Genomic DNA, 13643 nt, shown 5'->3' on the forward strand with positions numbered 1-13643 from the left:
TCATGGATAAATATTATCTTGTTTTATTTTTTATAGGTAAGAGATATTTTGATAGTATTTGATATGATGTTGTGTCTATGGATGTATGTTATTTATTGCTGTATAGACCATGATAATATGACAAGAATGTCATGCATAACAAACAATGTAATACTTATACCCTTAATATAGTAATGAAAGAAAAAGGGAAGTTGTTAAGAGCGAACATAAAAATATGTTGTTTTTATCCTAATTTATCGAAATGAAAAAAAAAAAGAGAGAGAGAGAAATGAGATTTTAGAGAATCAAGATGACATGAAAAAGGGTATGATATGGAATAAGTCATTGGTGGCTACTAATGGTTCCACAAAGATTGAGATTATATTAGTATATAAAACTATTACTAATCTGCAAGACTTTTTAGCCATTCTCATCGTGTCATTTTGCAGCAACAAAAATAAAAATAAAAAAACTACTACACATGCCTTCATCTCTTTGCTATCTTCTTTTTATCTCTTAAAAGGAGATAAAAATGAATAAAATGATCAATGAAGAGTAAAAAAAAAAAAGAGTTTTTTTACTTGAAAAATATTAAATTAATATATTTTTTTTATGATTTTAATGTTAAAAAAAATCAATTCTTGTTTTTTCTTTGGACGATAACTTATTTTTTTAAAACAAAAATGTAAGGCAAATAATATATTTAAACTCTGTTTGTTTTTTCATTTCAAAGTGTTTTTTAAAAAATTAAAAAACTATTTTTTTTATTTGCTTCAAATTGATATTTTTTTAGTGTTTTCATATCATTTTGATGTGTTGATATTAAAAATAATTTTTTTAAAATAAAAAATATTATTTTAATTTATTTTTTAGTAAAAAAATACTTTTAAAAATAACTACAATCACACTCCCGAACACCCTATTAGTGCCTGTTGGAGAACTAGTGGCTTTTGTCTCTTCCCCCCCCCCCCCTTAAAAGCTAAGTGTTTGAAAGATTTTTAAAAGTTATTGTGAAAGCTCTATTAACATATATATATATATATATATATATATATATATATATATATATATAACCTGTTAGTGATATTTATATGTATTAGATATTAGATGGAATTGAGATTATATTTATTTTAAAATCCAATATGAAGATATGTTTGTGAATAGAGTAATATAACATATAGTTGCTACCGATCAAGGATTAGATATCACAAATTTAACCACATTTTTTTAATCAATTAAATACTTTTAGCTTTAATTGTGAATAGAGTAATATAGCATATAGTTGCTACCGATCAAGGATTAGATATCACAAATTTAACCACATTTTTTTAATCAATTAAATACTTTTAGCTTTAATTGTGAATAGAGTAATATAGCATATAGTTGCTACCGATCAAGGATTAGATATCACAAATATATTTTTTATTTTTTAATTGTGTTTTATTTGCTTGATGATATAGTATTTGCAGAATTTGATCACAATTCTAATTTGTTCCTGATTATATTTTACAAGTTATATTATTGCGTGTTAAAGAAACCAAGAAAATTGTCGGATGTATTTCAGACGTGATGGAATTGTAGCTCGTTCAATGGAATAATAAAAAAAAAATATTTTATATAAAGTATGATTTATTTTATGATGTAATAGCAATAGTTAAATCCACAATATTTAAATTAAAAATCATCAATATTAATATATATTTTTTAAAATTATTTTATAACCTCAATTTTAAAAGCATTCTTAACCAAACACATTAAATTATTTTTTCTTCAACCTCAGTTTCAACCACAGTTTTAACCAAACATCTATTTTTTCAAACCACCTCAATTAAAAGTATTTTTTTATAAAATAATTTTTGTTAAATCACAATCACAACATCTACAATAATACCAAACACACTCTAAGTATCAATTTCTGACAAACACACTTATCTCATAAATACCACAGAAAATTGTGCAAGTCACACATTTTATCCACCATTTAGCCCGATAAACACTAGTCTGCATAAGCTTCAAATAACCATTCCATGACGTCGCGTCTTGGAGGTTCCTACAACAGTTAAAATAGCTAACATGGTGTTAGCCATTGAAAGATAAACAACGTTAAAATTCAAAATGGTTGGAGTTAGATAATATATTATCAATATATAATTTATAAATCTATATTTTATATAAACTGGAGCCAAGTTTGCCTCTTTTTTTTTTTTTATAATCTTGGGGTCAACTAAAGAGTGTTTTTTAGCTTTAATTGTATTTGCTACTAAAAAGTGATTGGTTAGTAATTTCAGTAATAATCTAGTTGGTTGTTATTAAATGAAATTAGCGAAGTTAAAATTGGTTAGGCAAGAAGTGATTAGGTAATTTTTTTAGAAAGCAAAAGTCTAATGATATTTTAAATTATTGACTTCATGGTTATAATTTTTTCAATTTTAACAAATCATCATTAAATTCATATGTATATAAAGTATTTAATTTTAAGATTTAATGGTTTGTTTTAAGAATCATAATTATATATAAATTTGATGATTTTAAAATAAATAATACTGCATAGACAATGCAATAAATATAAGTTAAATTATTTTGTAAGAATGATATTAGAACAATGCTGGATTGCTATTGATCATTTTATCATTGATATGTGTATATTTTGATACATAGTAGAAGCTAAATAATAATGGAATTTGATAGTGTCCGTCCTATATATTCCACAAAAATAATGATTTATGGTTATTGATATTATCATTGATCACAAGTATAAATTTGGTTAACATAATAATAAAAGATAATAAGATATTAGTATCTAATAATTGCTTTTGATTATGATTGATTTGGTTAATTTTGATATTAGTCTAAAGAATGTTGGGATATGAGAAATAAACCATTCTTAAATGAATGAAGTCTAATTATTGCTTTCATTAATTTGAATACTTTAATTGGTTCTCTCTCCTTAGCATACTACAAATACTACAAAGTAATGAAATAATTAAAACCCCAACCTACCTATACACGTGTTCCCTCTCTATAGATTTCTAGGATATGAGAAATCTTGGGCCACTCAGAACTATTCTCCTTTGTACAATTTTCTTTAAGATGTGGACATCCCCAAATACTTAATTGCTTTAAATTGGAGAGGCGTTGAATGGCTGTTGAACTTGGCATATACTTGAGATTCTTGCAATCCCCAATCCAAAGAAATCGAAGAGAAGAAAGGTTGGTCATCCATTCTGGCAATGCTTCCTCAAATCCCTCTCCACTGAAACCACATATAGACAAATCCTCGAGGGCAGTGAGGTGTTGAAGTTGGTGTGGTACACTCTTCAGTTTATCCCATCCATATATCGATAGAGATTTGAGGGACCCACTCAAGTTGAGGTGTTGGAATGAGTTTAAAACTCCTACAGGAAAAGCCTCCATCTCTGAGAAACCACCGATTATCAATTCCTGCAGTTGGGTGAGGCCGCCCAACCAATCATCCCCTGGGATATCACTCAAATTGGGACACGCGGTGATTTCTAAAAAAACAAGAGAAGGCAATTGTCGTAAACCATGCCAATCAATACTGATGAGCTTATCACAACCTCTAATCAATAATCTTCGAAGCGAAGACAATTCTTGAAAATCATTGCTATGGATAAGCTGACTCCAATCAATTATTGATAATTCCTCTAAAGATGCGCAACATTGTAGTCCGCTTGGAAGAGCTCCCAATTTACACCCAGAAACAATCAATTTTTTCAAAGAATTCAAATCTCGGAAATCACCAGGAATTGAGATCAACTCACCGCACCCATATATAATCAATTCCACCAGAGCTGTGCAGTGTTGTACGCTTGGAATGGATGCCAGCTTTAGACACCTCCATATACTTAAAACTCGAAGAGACGTGAAGCCATGAAATTCACCAGACAAATATCTCAGCTTATCACAACTGTCAATTTTAAATTCTACAAGAGATGAAAGACGACATATCGGAATGCTTTTCAACTTTCCACAATACTTAATGCTCAACTTTTCAAGACAAGGAAATACTGCAACAACTTCTCCACCTGGTACCATCCATTCTTCAAGACCATCCATGTATAGAGTGAGTATTTGTAGTGCTGGAAACAGTACACCTGCGCTGTCTCTGCTGCTATAGAACTCATTGCCTATACATTTCACATTAGGCATTTCAATCATCTGTAGAATCTTAAGGCGTGGAAGACATCCAAGTGTTGGGAGTTGTCTCAACTTGCTGCAGCCTTTCAATCTCAGCACCGTCAGATTATTGAGTTGCAATATCCATGATGAGAAATTTTCACCTCCATAACCCTCAATTGTCAAGCTTCTTATGTCTGGGTGAGGCTGCAGGCCTTCCAGCACATCCTCGCTATTGACACTGCTGTTACCTTCATCATCACTCCATTCAAACACCAATTTGTTCATTCTTTTTCCACTCAGTTCTGCCTTCTCAGCTTCTTCTCTGTCTCTCACTTGCTCAAGCTTGCATATCTTCAATGCTCCTCTTAGTTCTTTCAAACATCCCAGCTCTTCAACCATATGATCTGGACCCACAGCAAATATCGGCAGAGTTTGAAGGCGTGTTAAGAGTCTCACCTCAGCTGGCACTAGCTTTGGATCATCAAAATGAAGATGTCTCAAGCTCACTAAATTCCTCACTTTCTGGGGAAGCTTTTCTAGTGACTTGCAATCAGTGAATCTTAATGTTTCCAAATGGTAGAGCTTGGTGATGGATTCCGACAATGCTCTGATAGCAGTATCCGAGACATCAAGATATCTCAAATGTCTCAGCTTGCAAATTGAATCTGGTAACTCTGTGATATCAGACCGTCGCAATTTGAGAGTTCTCAAGCTTTTGAATTTCCAAGGCCCGTTGAGTACATCAACCATTGAGAAAACAGTTCGCAATTTTTTAGCATCAATCGCTGTTAATGCTGCCTCGTCATCCCCACGAGATACGAGATTTAGATGACGAATATGAGATGCAACATCAACAGCCGAACCCTCTTCCAGATTTAACGCTTCTGATTTTGAGACCTGTAATGCAAGATCATGCACTAGATCATGCATCTTGCAACTTGTTACGATCTCACACTCATTCCTTTCAACATCTTGGAAAAAGGAATTCGCAAGCAAGTCATTGAAATACTTGTTGCCTTCGTCTTCCATCCTCCCATTTGATGGCCTGAGAAAACCTTCAGCCATCCAAAGTTGAACCAGCTCTTCCATTTCAATTTCAAAATCTTTAGGGAAAATGGAACAGTATGCAAAACATTTTTTCAGTGCTGGCGATGACAGGTAATCAAAACTTAATCGCAATATGCGCAAAGCTTTTTCATTAACATCCCGAGAATCCCAATTTCTACTCTTTAGAATTGACTGCCACACATCTGCCTGCTTTCCGTGAAGAGTTCCTCCCAAAACATTAGCAAGCAACGGAAGCCCTCCACATTTCTTTGCAATCTCTGTTCCAATAGACTCCAAGTCTGAAGCTATTGTTTCTCGTCCACCCCCACTCACCTTTTGCTTAATAATGGACCAACATTCATCATCTGTTAGTTTTCCTGGCTCGTGCTGAATAAAAGGAGAAGTCTCCATCATGTCTGCGACTTGCTTTTTGCGGGTTGTAACAACAACACCATTCCCATTCATGCTGTTAATTTTTAACAGTTGCTCCTTCAAATCATTCCACTTATCAAGGTCTTCATTCCACACATCATCAAGAACAAGAAAAAATGTCCTCTTTTCCAGCTTTTTCTTAAGGTTTTCCATAATTGCATTTAGGTTGCTCAACCTACTTGTAGTTTCATCAACATTTTGCAACATCTCTCCTAAAATCCTCCCTTTACTAAAATCATTAGAAACACAAACCCAGATTGTTATATCAAAGTGTTTTCTCTCCCGCACTACTTCACAAACTTTTTTTGCTACAGTAGTCTTTCCAAGGCCAGCCATCCCCACTATAGGGACAACCGGAAGGACATGTTGGTGTTTGGTCAAGCTAGTCAGCAATTCCATAACTTTAGAGACATCATCCTCCCTTCCTACAACTTCTGAGCTGTCAAGGAACGAATGTGTCTCTCGATCTGGGTCCCAGCTAACTTCTTGAGCTCTATCTAGAGGTAGAGATGTCAATCCAAGCCCAAATCCGGCTGCATCTTTCCGGATTTCATCCAGGGCTCTATTGATCTTCTCAACTTTTTGACCCATAATCAAACGGAATGCAACAGGATTGTGGAGTGAAAACCAATCACGTACCTTTCCCTTCTTTTCGTCTCTTCGGAGAATCTCATAAGCAAACTCGTCCAGAACATCTTCAGCATCGTAAGCTACATCCTGTAGGTTCTGCAGCCAACGCTTCACAGACTCGTCTGTTACTGCCCTTCTGGCTGCGTCTTGGAGCACATCTTTGATCATGGTCAAGGACTGGTCGAGCTTTCGCAGCTGGCCCTCCAATCCCCAAGGAAGTCCGATCCCTTTAGCAGCAATGGAACTCACCCTTTTCAAAGTCTCCTCCAAGGCAAACGTAAGAAGAAGCTCTGCTGCCATATTCTCCGTCTCTGTTTGTTTGTTTGTTTTTTTTTTTTTTTTGGGGGGGGGGATCAAAGAAGAAATTTTGAGCACAAGAGAGAGAGAAGCATGGTGTGAAATATTAAAAGATGAAACGAGGTGTGTTTGGAACGATGAGATACAGAGTTTAATATTTAAATCGAGTTATTTATATCAATAAAAAAGATATAGTTTTTTTTTTAAGAAAAAAGGTTAATATAACGTAGTTTTGAAGAATTTTTCTTTAAAATTAAACTAAATTTTAACCTAGTTCTAGGTTAACCCAAAAATATTGTTATCACGCCACTACTTACCAAGTCACTACTTACCAAGAAATTAATCATTGTGAATTGTAATAATGATTTTTTTTAGTTTTTTTATTGCACCCTTATAATCCCAAATTGATGGTCAATTAAAACACATTTATTAATAAATTACAAGATTAAAAAATAGATGACTAAAATGAAAACCACAGATAAAAGATGATTTTACTAAAATTAGGGCTAAACGTATATTTTAATTCTTCAACTTTTCATTTTATAGCTTGAGTATGGCAGGTGATGTGTCGCCTCTATTTTTTTTTTCAAATCATTAAGAGGCAGACGGCTAGTCATTCTTCTCTTAAGAAAACTACATATAAGGCTTAGGTGCATGGGCTGCTCCAAGCTCGTGCACCTATGCCTTTTTATAGAGGTTTAGAAGCTTTAGGCTTTCTTAGCATGAGAGATTGAGCTTTGTTTTTTTTATCCATTACAATTGGATTTGTTTTTTTTTTCTTTGCTTATTTTTTTTTTCAATTTCATCACCTAATATTTGGTTGATTATTAATTGGGTAACATAATTTATTTCAGTTTGATTTTTTTTCTAATCACTTTGGTATTTTGCAGGTTCTTAATTTTATAGATATATCTTTTAGATCAAATATTATAAAAAGATTGTTGAACCCTGTTAAGTTTGTTATCTAGGTCATGAGTTTGGTTGGTTTACTTTGACTGGGTAGGAATTGAACTAGATAAAACTTTTTTTTCTCGCATAAATTGTTCTCAATTTTTTTTTATTATATACATGCATGAACTTTTAAAATTTTGCTTGAGATTTCTTTATGTACAAAAACATGTTGTAAAAAGTTTGCATATATATATATATGATCATGATCATTGGTGAAACGCGGGTCAAATAGCTAATACTATTATTACTAATTCCAGCCTCACATAGGAGTGAGACAACTAGCTCCCCAACATCTACATGCAGAGTGTGTTTATTTATGCGGTTAGACCGTGATTTTGAAGGTTTTTTTAGTTTTAAATTAATAATTTTTTGTATTTTTTATTGTTTTGATGTGTTTATATAAAACGATTTTAAAAATATTATTTTAATACATTTCAAAATAATTTTTTTAAAATAATCTAATCATATTTTACAAACAAGACTCGTAATAGGTTATACCATGTTGCAACTATGCCACTACATGTGCACCATTATTTCCATTTCTTGTGTGTCACAATATATTTATATTTATATTTACAGTACAACTATGAATGAGATGGTCAAAGGTGGAAGGGAAAATATTAAATCAATTGATCTTATTATATAACTATAACATAGGATCAGGACAACGAAGAAGAAAGGAAGAAAAGTTGTCTTTGTGAGTGACAATGATACGATGCTTCTTTTCATGTGGAATTTTTGGTCTAAGACTTTTTGCGCATGTAAAATTGTGAGGGGATGCACCTTAAAAAGGTCATGTAAAATTGTGAGGGGATGCACCTTAAAAAAGGTAGGGTGTTATTAGCCCATGATTCTAGTCATTGGGATTTATTACATTGATGCCAATTCTTTTAATATCAATTAACAAAAGCTCGAGCTTGAGTAAAATTAAAAAAAAATAATTTTTTATTATATATATATATATATATATGTATATATATATATATTGATTGTTTTAATATATTAATATCAAAAATAATTTTTTAAAAAAATAAAAAAAATATTATTTTAATGCATTTCCGAGTAAAAACCATTTTAAAAAAGCAACCGCTACAATATTCGGGTGTTGTAACCCATTTTCGGGTGCCCACAAAAAATAAATAATAATATTAATAAAATAAATAGCCAAAAGAGATTAGAAAAATAATAGCAGGCAGAAGCGCTTAGAAGATGGTCGGAAAAAATTGGTCAAGGAGGTTAAAAATATAAATATTAGATTTTTGACAGTATATTCTTGAATGATGAGAGCCCTGTTGGGAAGGAAATTTTGAATTTTTTAGGAGAAAAGTCCAAAGTTGGATGTTTATGGACTTAATTGGATTTTTAATTGAATTTATAGAGGATTTGATTGCGAGAAAATTGATTTTTAAGTCAATTTGGGCTTTAATTAGAAGAAATTAAAGTTCTGGGGCCAAATTATAATTTTTAGGAATTTATTAGGTCAAATCAGGGGCTTAATTGCATAAATATTGAAGTTTAATGGCCAATTAGGGACTTAATTGAGAAAATCTGAAACCAAGGACCAAATTGGAAAAGGCGCGTAAATAGAGGGGTTGGAATTAATTGATTCGGGGGCCTAATTGAAGAAATTAGAAGTTTATTGATCAATTGAGGGCTCAATTGCATAAATCAGAGGTCAAGGACCAAAGTGAAAAACGCGGCCAACTATAGGGGCAAGGACTGAAATTGGCAGGGACGCAATTGAATTTATTCTTAAAATCGAGATTAGATTTGAGGACTTAATAGAACAAAGGATAAATTAATGATCGATTTGGAACAAGTATTATGGCGCCACTTTTAAATGAAACAGAGCATTTTCCCCAAAACGACGTCGTTTCATATTATTAAAAAAAAAAAAAAGAGAGAGGAGGACCGAACGGTGCCGTTTTGAACAACACTGTTCCCCTTTCTTCTTCCCCCCCAAACGTGCAGCAGGGGAAGAAGAAAACCTTTGTTTAAATCTTCCTGTCTCTCTCTCCTCGCGCCAACCGATCAACCCGAAGCCCCACGCCTTTGGACCACCAAAACCGAAGCCACTGGCCAATAACCCACTGCGCTGCCAAAACCGAGGGAGGCATGCCTGGACAGCTGTGCCCACTGACCAGCCGCCGCGTGACCTGTTCCCCATGCGCCATAGTAAAAAGCCACACTCACTTGCTCTATGAATAGCACCCAACACAGCAGCAAAAGGAGACGACAAAAAAGGGGGAGGAGGGAACCCGAAGAGAGAGGGAGAAGAGAGAGAACGAACGAGAGAGAGGGGAAAGAAGGAGCAAATCGAAAACAACAAAAGAAAAAAAAAACCAAGAATAAAGAGAAAGGAAGGCATAGAGAGAACCACCGAAAACGAAAGAAGAGGAGAGGGGAAAAGGAAGAAATCTCTCTCTCCACCGGTTAAGAGCCGCCGTTTGGAGCCACCGTTCGTGAGCCACGACACCGTCACCGGCCTCCACCGCAGCACCACCAGCGACCGCCTCCTCCACGCCAGGTACAGTCTTTTTCTCCTCTGCATTTGTTGCATGCGTTTTCCTCCTGCATGCAGAATCGTTCTGCATGCAGGAGGCGGGGAGGGGAAAAATAATCCCCCCCCGCTGGGCTTCTTTTGCTGGGCCAGCTCGATGCTGGCCCAGCCTTGCATGTCTGGGTCGGGTCTGGCCCAGACTAAAGAGGGATTTTTGGTTGGGCTAAGATCGGCCCAATCTCCTTTTGGGCCGAATAAATTTAGCTAGAACAAAAGAAGAGATTGTTACTTGACCATAGACAATTAGTCCTCACCCAAAGAAACTGAGTGAATGAGAGAAAAAGACTATTAGCTAGAAAACAATCAACAGATCCAAGAATTTTCTGTATGGTTTCCAAGAAAATGAAACGAAACGAGCAGCACAACCCTCTTTCCCCTCTAAGAAAAGAAAGAAGAAGAAGAAAAAGAAAGAAAAGAAACAAAGAAGTTCGAGGAAAGAAAAAGTAAGAACGTTCATTCCTTTATAAACATTGACTTTGATTTTTCCTTTATAAAACCATAAACCTGCAATTGTCCTACAAATCACGAAAAGCTAGATCAACATGAAGACTTATCAGATCCTAATGAAAAGCTGTCAAAATCCTATCAGAAATTAAGGATTAATTGTAGCAGATCTTATAGAGTTCAGCTGATTGCTTTACTTGTTTAAATAATTCTCTTGTAAGCCTAATGGTTAACGTCTTCCATCATTGCAACCTTTTTTTCTGTGATTGAAAAATCTATAATAGGAACCTGCACTGCATCCCTTCTATGCTGTTGTTCTTTCTTCTTGTTTTGCTATTTTGATTTTATCATATTTTCTATGATGAAAGTTGAAGAAATTCTACTTCGAAACTCAAGACAAAGTCTCTCGGACTGCATATTAGTGGGTTGCTCATTGGGATTTCTATAAACAACTGATTCTAATTACGAAAAACTGAATATTTCACACACAGTCTAATAAAAGTAGATTCCATTGTCAGTTGCTCAGCATTTTCCAAACAAATCCATGCTCCTCAGTTTATACTGTCTTGAGGGTTTCTATTCTCTTATTACCAATTTCAGTGAGTTTCATAATAAGCTGCTTAGAAAGAAGCAATCTAACAGGAGGGCGGGGCTACTCTTAGCCAATGAAAACAGCTTCACATGCTATACAGCAACGTTAAAAAAAGATTCTGAGCCTGTTCTCTCTTCAATGAACACCCTCTTGGATTCTCTAGCACTAGCCAATAAGGTATCTGCTTGGAATTACTTCGACCAATCTGCAAAGAATATACAACCTATTTAATACACTTAACTAAGAGTGTATTTCATAACCCTATTTATTTTTTAACCGAACTAGTTATTTTTCTCAAAAATCCACCAAGTTAATGGTTTTTCAGAAATGTAATTCATAATAAAACAAATAATGAGACTTGATAATAATTCACTAAATAAACATCAATTATTCATCAAAACAATATGAAAAATCTAATATTAAAGTTAGGGACCAATATGGAATTTTATCATATTTTTAGGGGTCAAATTATAATTTTATCAAATTGGAGGATCAAACTAAAAATATCATAAATTCATGACTATACTGGAATTCTGCCCATAATTCATCCTAAATTCTGCCCAGAATCTCAAATTATGCTCCAAGGGACCACTATAGAATTTTATGAAAATTCTAGGGTCAAATTGTAATTTCATCAAATTGGAGGACCAAAGTGAAAATATCATAAATTCATAACTATACTGGAATTCTGCCCATAATTTAACTTTAATTTTGTCCAGAATCTCGGATTATGCTCCAGGGACCAATCTCTAATTTTTCTAAAGTTCAGAGACTAAACTGTAGTTTTCACAAATTGAGGGACTAAACTGAAATTTCATAATCTTTAACCTCAAACCCAGAATTTACACAGATAACCTACTGATATATCAAGATTTCTAACTTAAATTCACCATTTGAATAAATCATAATTCAAAATCATTATTTTTACCTAAAATCTTTTAAAATCAACTAAATAACTTATTACCTGTAACAATGGACTTTTTGTAATGTAATTGTAATTCCTAGCATAATGCATATTCGAGGGCAAGCACAACAACTCAAGAGCAAAGAAACTCGATGAAATAGGAAAAGAAGAAGAATTGAAGGACTGAAATAAAATAAAACCAAAAAAGAGGGATGAAAAAAGTAACTGCACTCTGGTTGCCATCAAAAACATATTTCTTTTAGTATATTTTTTTTATAAAATATTGTAATAGGTCAATCATATTACCCGAGTGTGTAACAGAGATGATCATCATAGAAAATTACTTTTAATTGCTTGAGTTTTATCCTTAGATGACAAACTTACCTTGTCCTACTAATACTTTTGCTTTCATTGTTTCGAAAGTACAAGAGACATAAACATAATCATTTCCTTCCTTTTACTTTCCACTTCTTTGTAATTAATGGATTGCAAACGGGATGGTGCTTAGTGGGGCCAGTTTTTCTTTTCCTTTCTTTTTAAAATCTTATGCCTAATTGGGTGAGGAAATTAGTGGATATTAGACTTTTTAAAAGACAACAAAAAGAAGTAATGTCTCATCTTTTGATATGGTGGTCTTCCATGATCAGTTTGTTGATGAAGATATCGAAAGATTCGAGTCTCCGTTCTAGCTCAGGTTGGAAGCTAGGTCGAAAGCTAAGCTTCTTTTAATTATGAATTGTTTATGCAAAGGAAACCCAGAAGCTTGAACAAACAGAAATGCCTTGTTGATTTTCTCTGCTACTACTCATTATTTCCAATATTATTCCATTATCTTACCCGAAGCAATTATACAAGAAATTTCATTATCCTGCCCCAAAAGGCAATTTATTACAAGGACTTCCTTTAGCCTCCTTTAAGGCAATTTATTTGATGAAAATTCCTTTAATCCACCTCAAAGACAATTTATCTTGGGAATTCCAGCGACCCAGGCAATTTATTTCTTGGAAATTCCTTTAACCCGCCCTAATTAAGTCATTTTATCTAAGGGAATTCCAAAATCAATTTATTTCTTGGACGCAGTATTCTTTGATACTAGTTATTTATATATAATTTAACATCACTTAATCATCTTGCATTTAAGAAGAAATTCAAAGGAAAGGATAACCCTTATCTAGAGCTCCTGTGGTTCTTGCTCCCGAGAGAATTGGCTCCATTCCTGACAAATCTATTACCAAAAACCCAAGTTTCAACCAATCAATAACATCAACACCCATTTTAATTCAATGCAATAAGTTTTTTCTTAACCAATTTACTTGATGCAAGTTCTTATAATCAAAGTGACAGTATTCAGGATGAAGACAAGCAGAAGGGCATGTATTAATTTTATTTTTTAATGTTGAGCTTTTTTTATTAAATTTTATTTGTTAATATTGAATTAATTATAAATTAATTTTATATTTTTTTTATCATATAAAAAAAGCAAAGTAATCTCATCTTTTGATACGGTGGTCCAAGATGCACCATGATATGGTTGTAGTTTTTTTTTTTTTTTTTTGCCTTTTTCTTTTTAAAATGTTATGTCCATGGTAAGGAATCCTTGGTTCCCAACAGCAACTGTGGCTGAGTCAACGGTTGCGTAAAAAAAAAAATCTCTAAACTCCACCGAA

General features: G+C 33.4%; 1 protein-coding gene across 1 annotated transcript; it reads right to left on the reverse strand.

The window, feature by feature from the left end:
• Positions 1–2846: 2846 nt before the first annotated feature.
• On the reverse strand, positions 2847–6657 carry LOC140955697 (putative disease resistance protein RGA4). Its single transcript, XM_073409842.1, has one exon. It carries the CDS (start codon positions 6526–6528, stop codon positions 2980–2982), a length of 3549 nt encoding a protein of 1182 aa, XP_073265943.1. The 5' UTR covers positions 6529–6657; the 3' UTR covers positions 2847–2979.
• Positions 6658–13643: the final 6986 nt, after the last annotated feature.

The sequence above is a fragment of the Populus alba genome, chromosome 1, assembly GCF_005239225.2.
Source record: "Populus alba chromosome 1, ASM523922v2, whole genome shotgun sequence".
NCBI classification, from domain to species: domain Eukaryota; kingdom Viridiplantae; phylum Streptophyta; class Magnoliopsida; order Malpighiales; family Salicaceae; genus Populus; species Populus alba.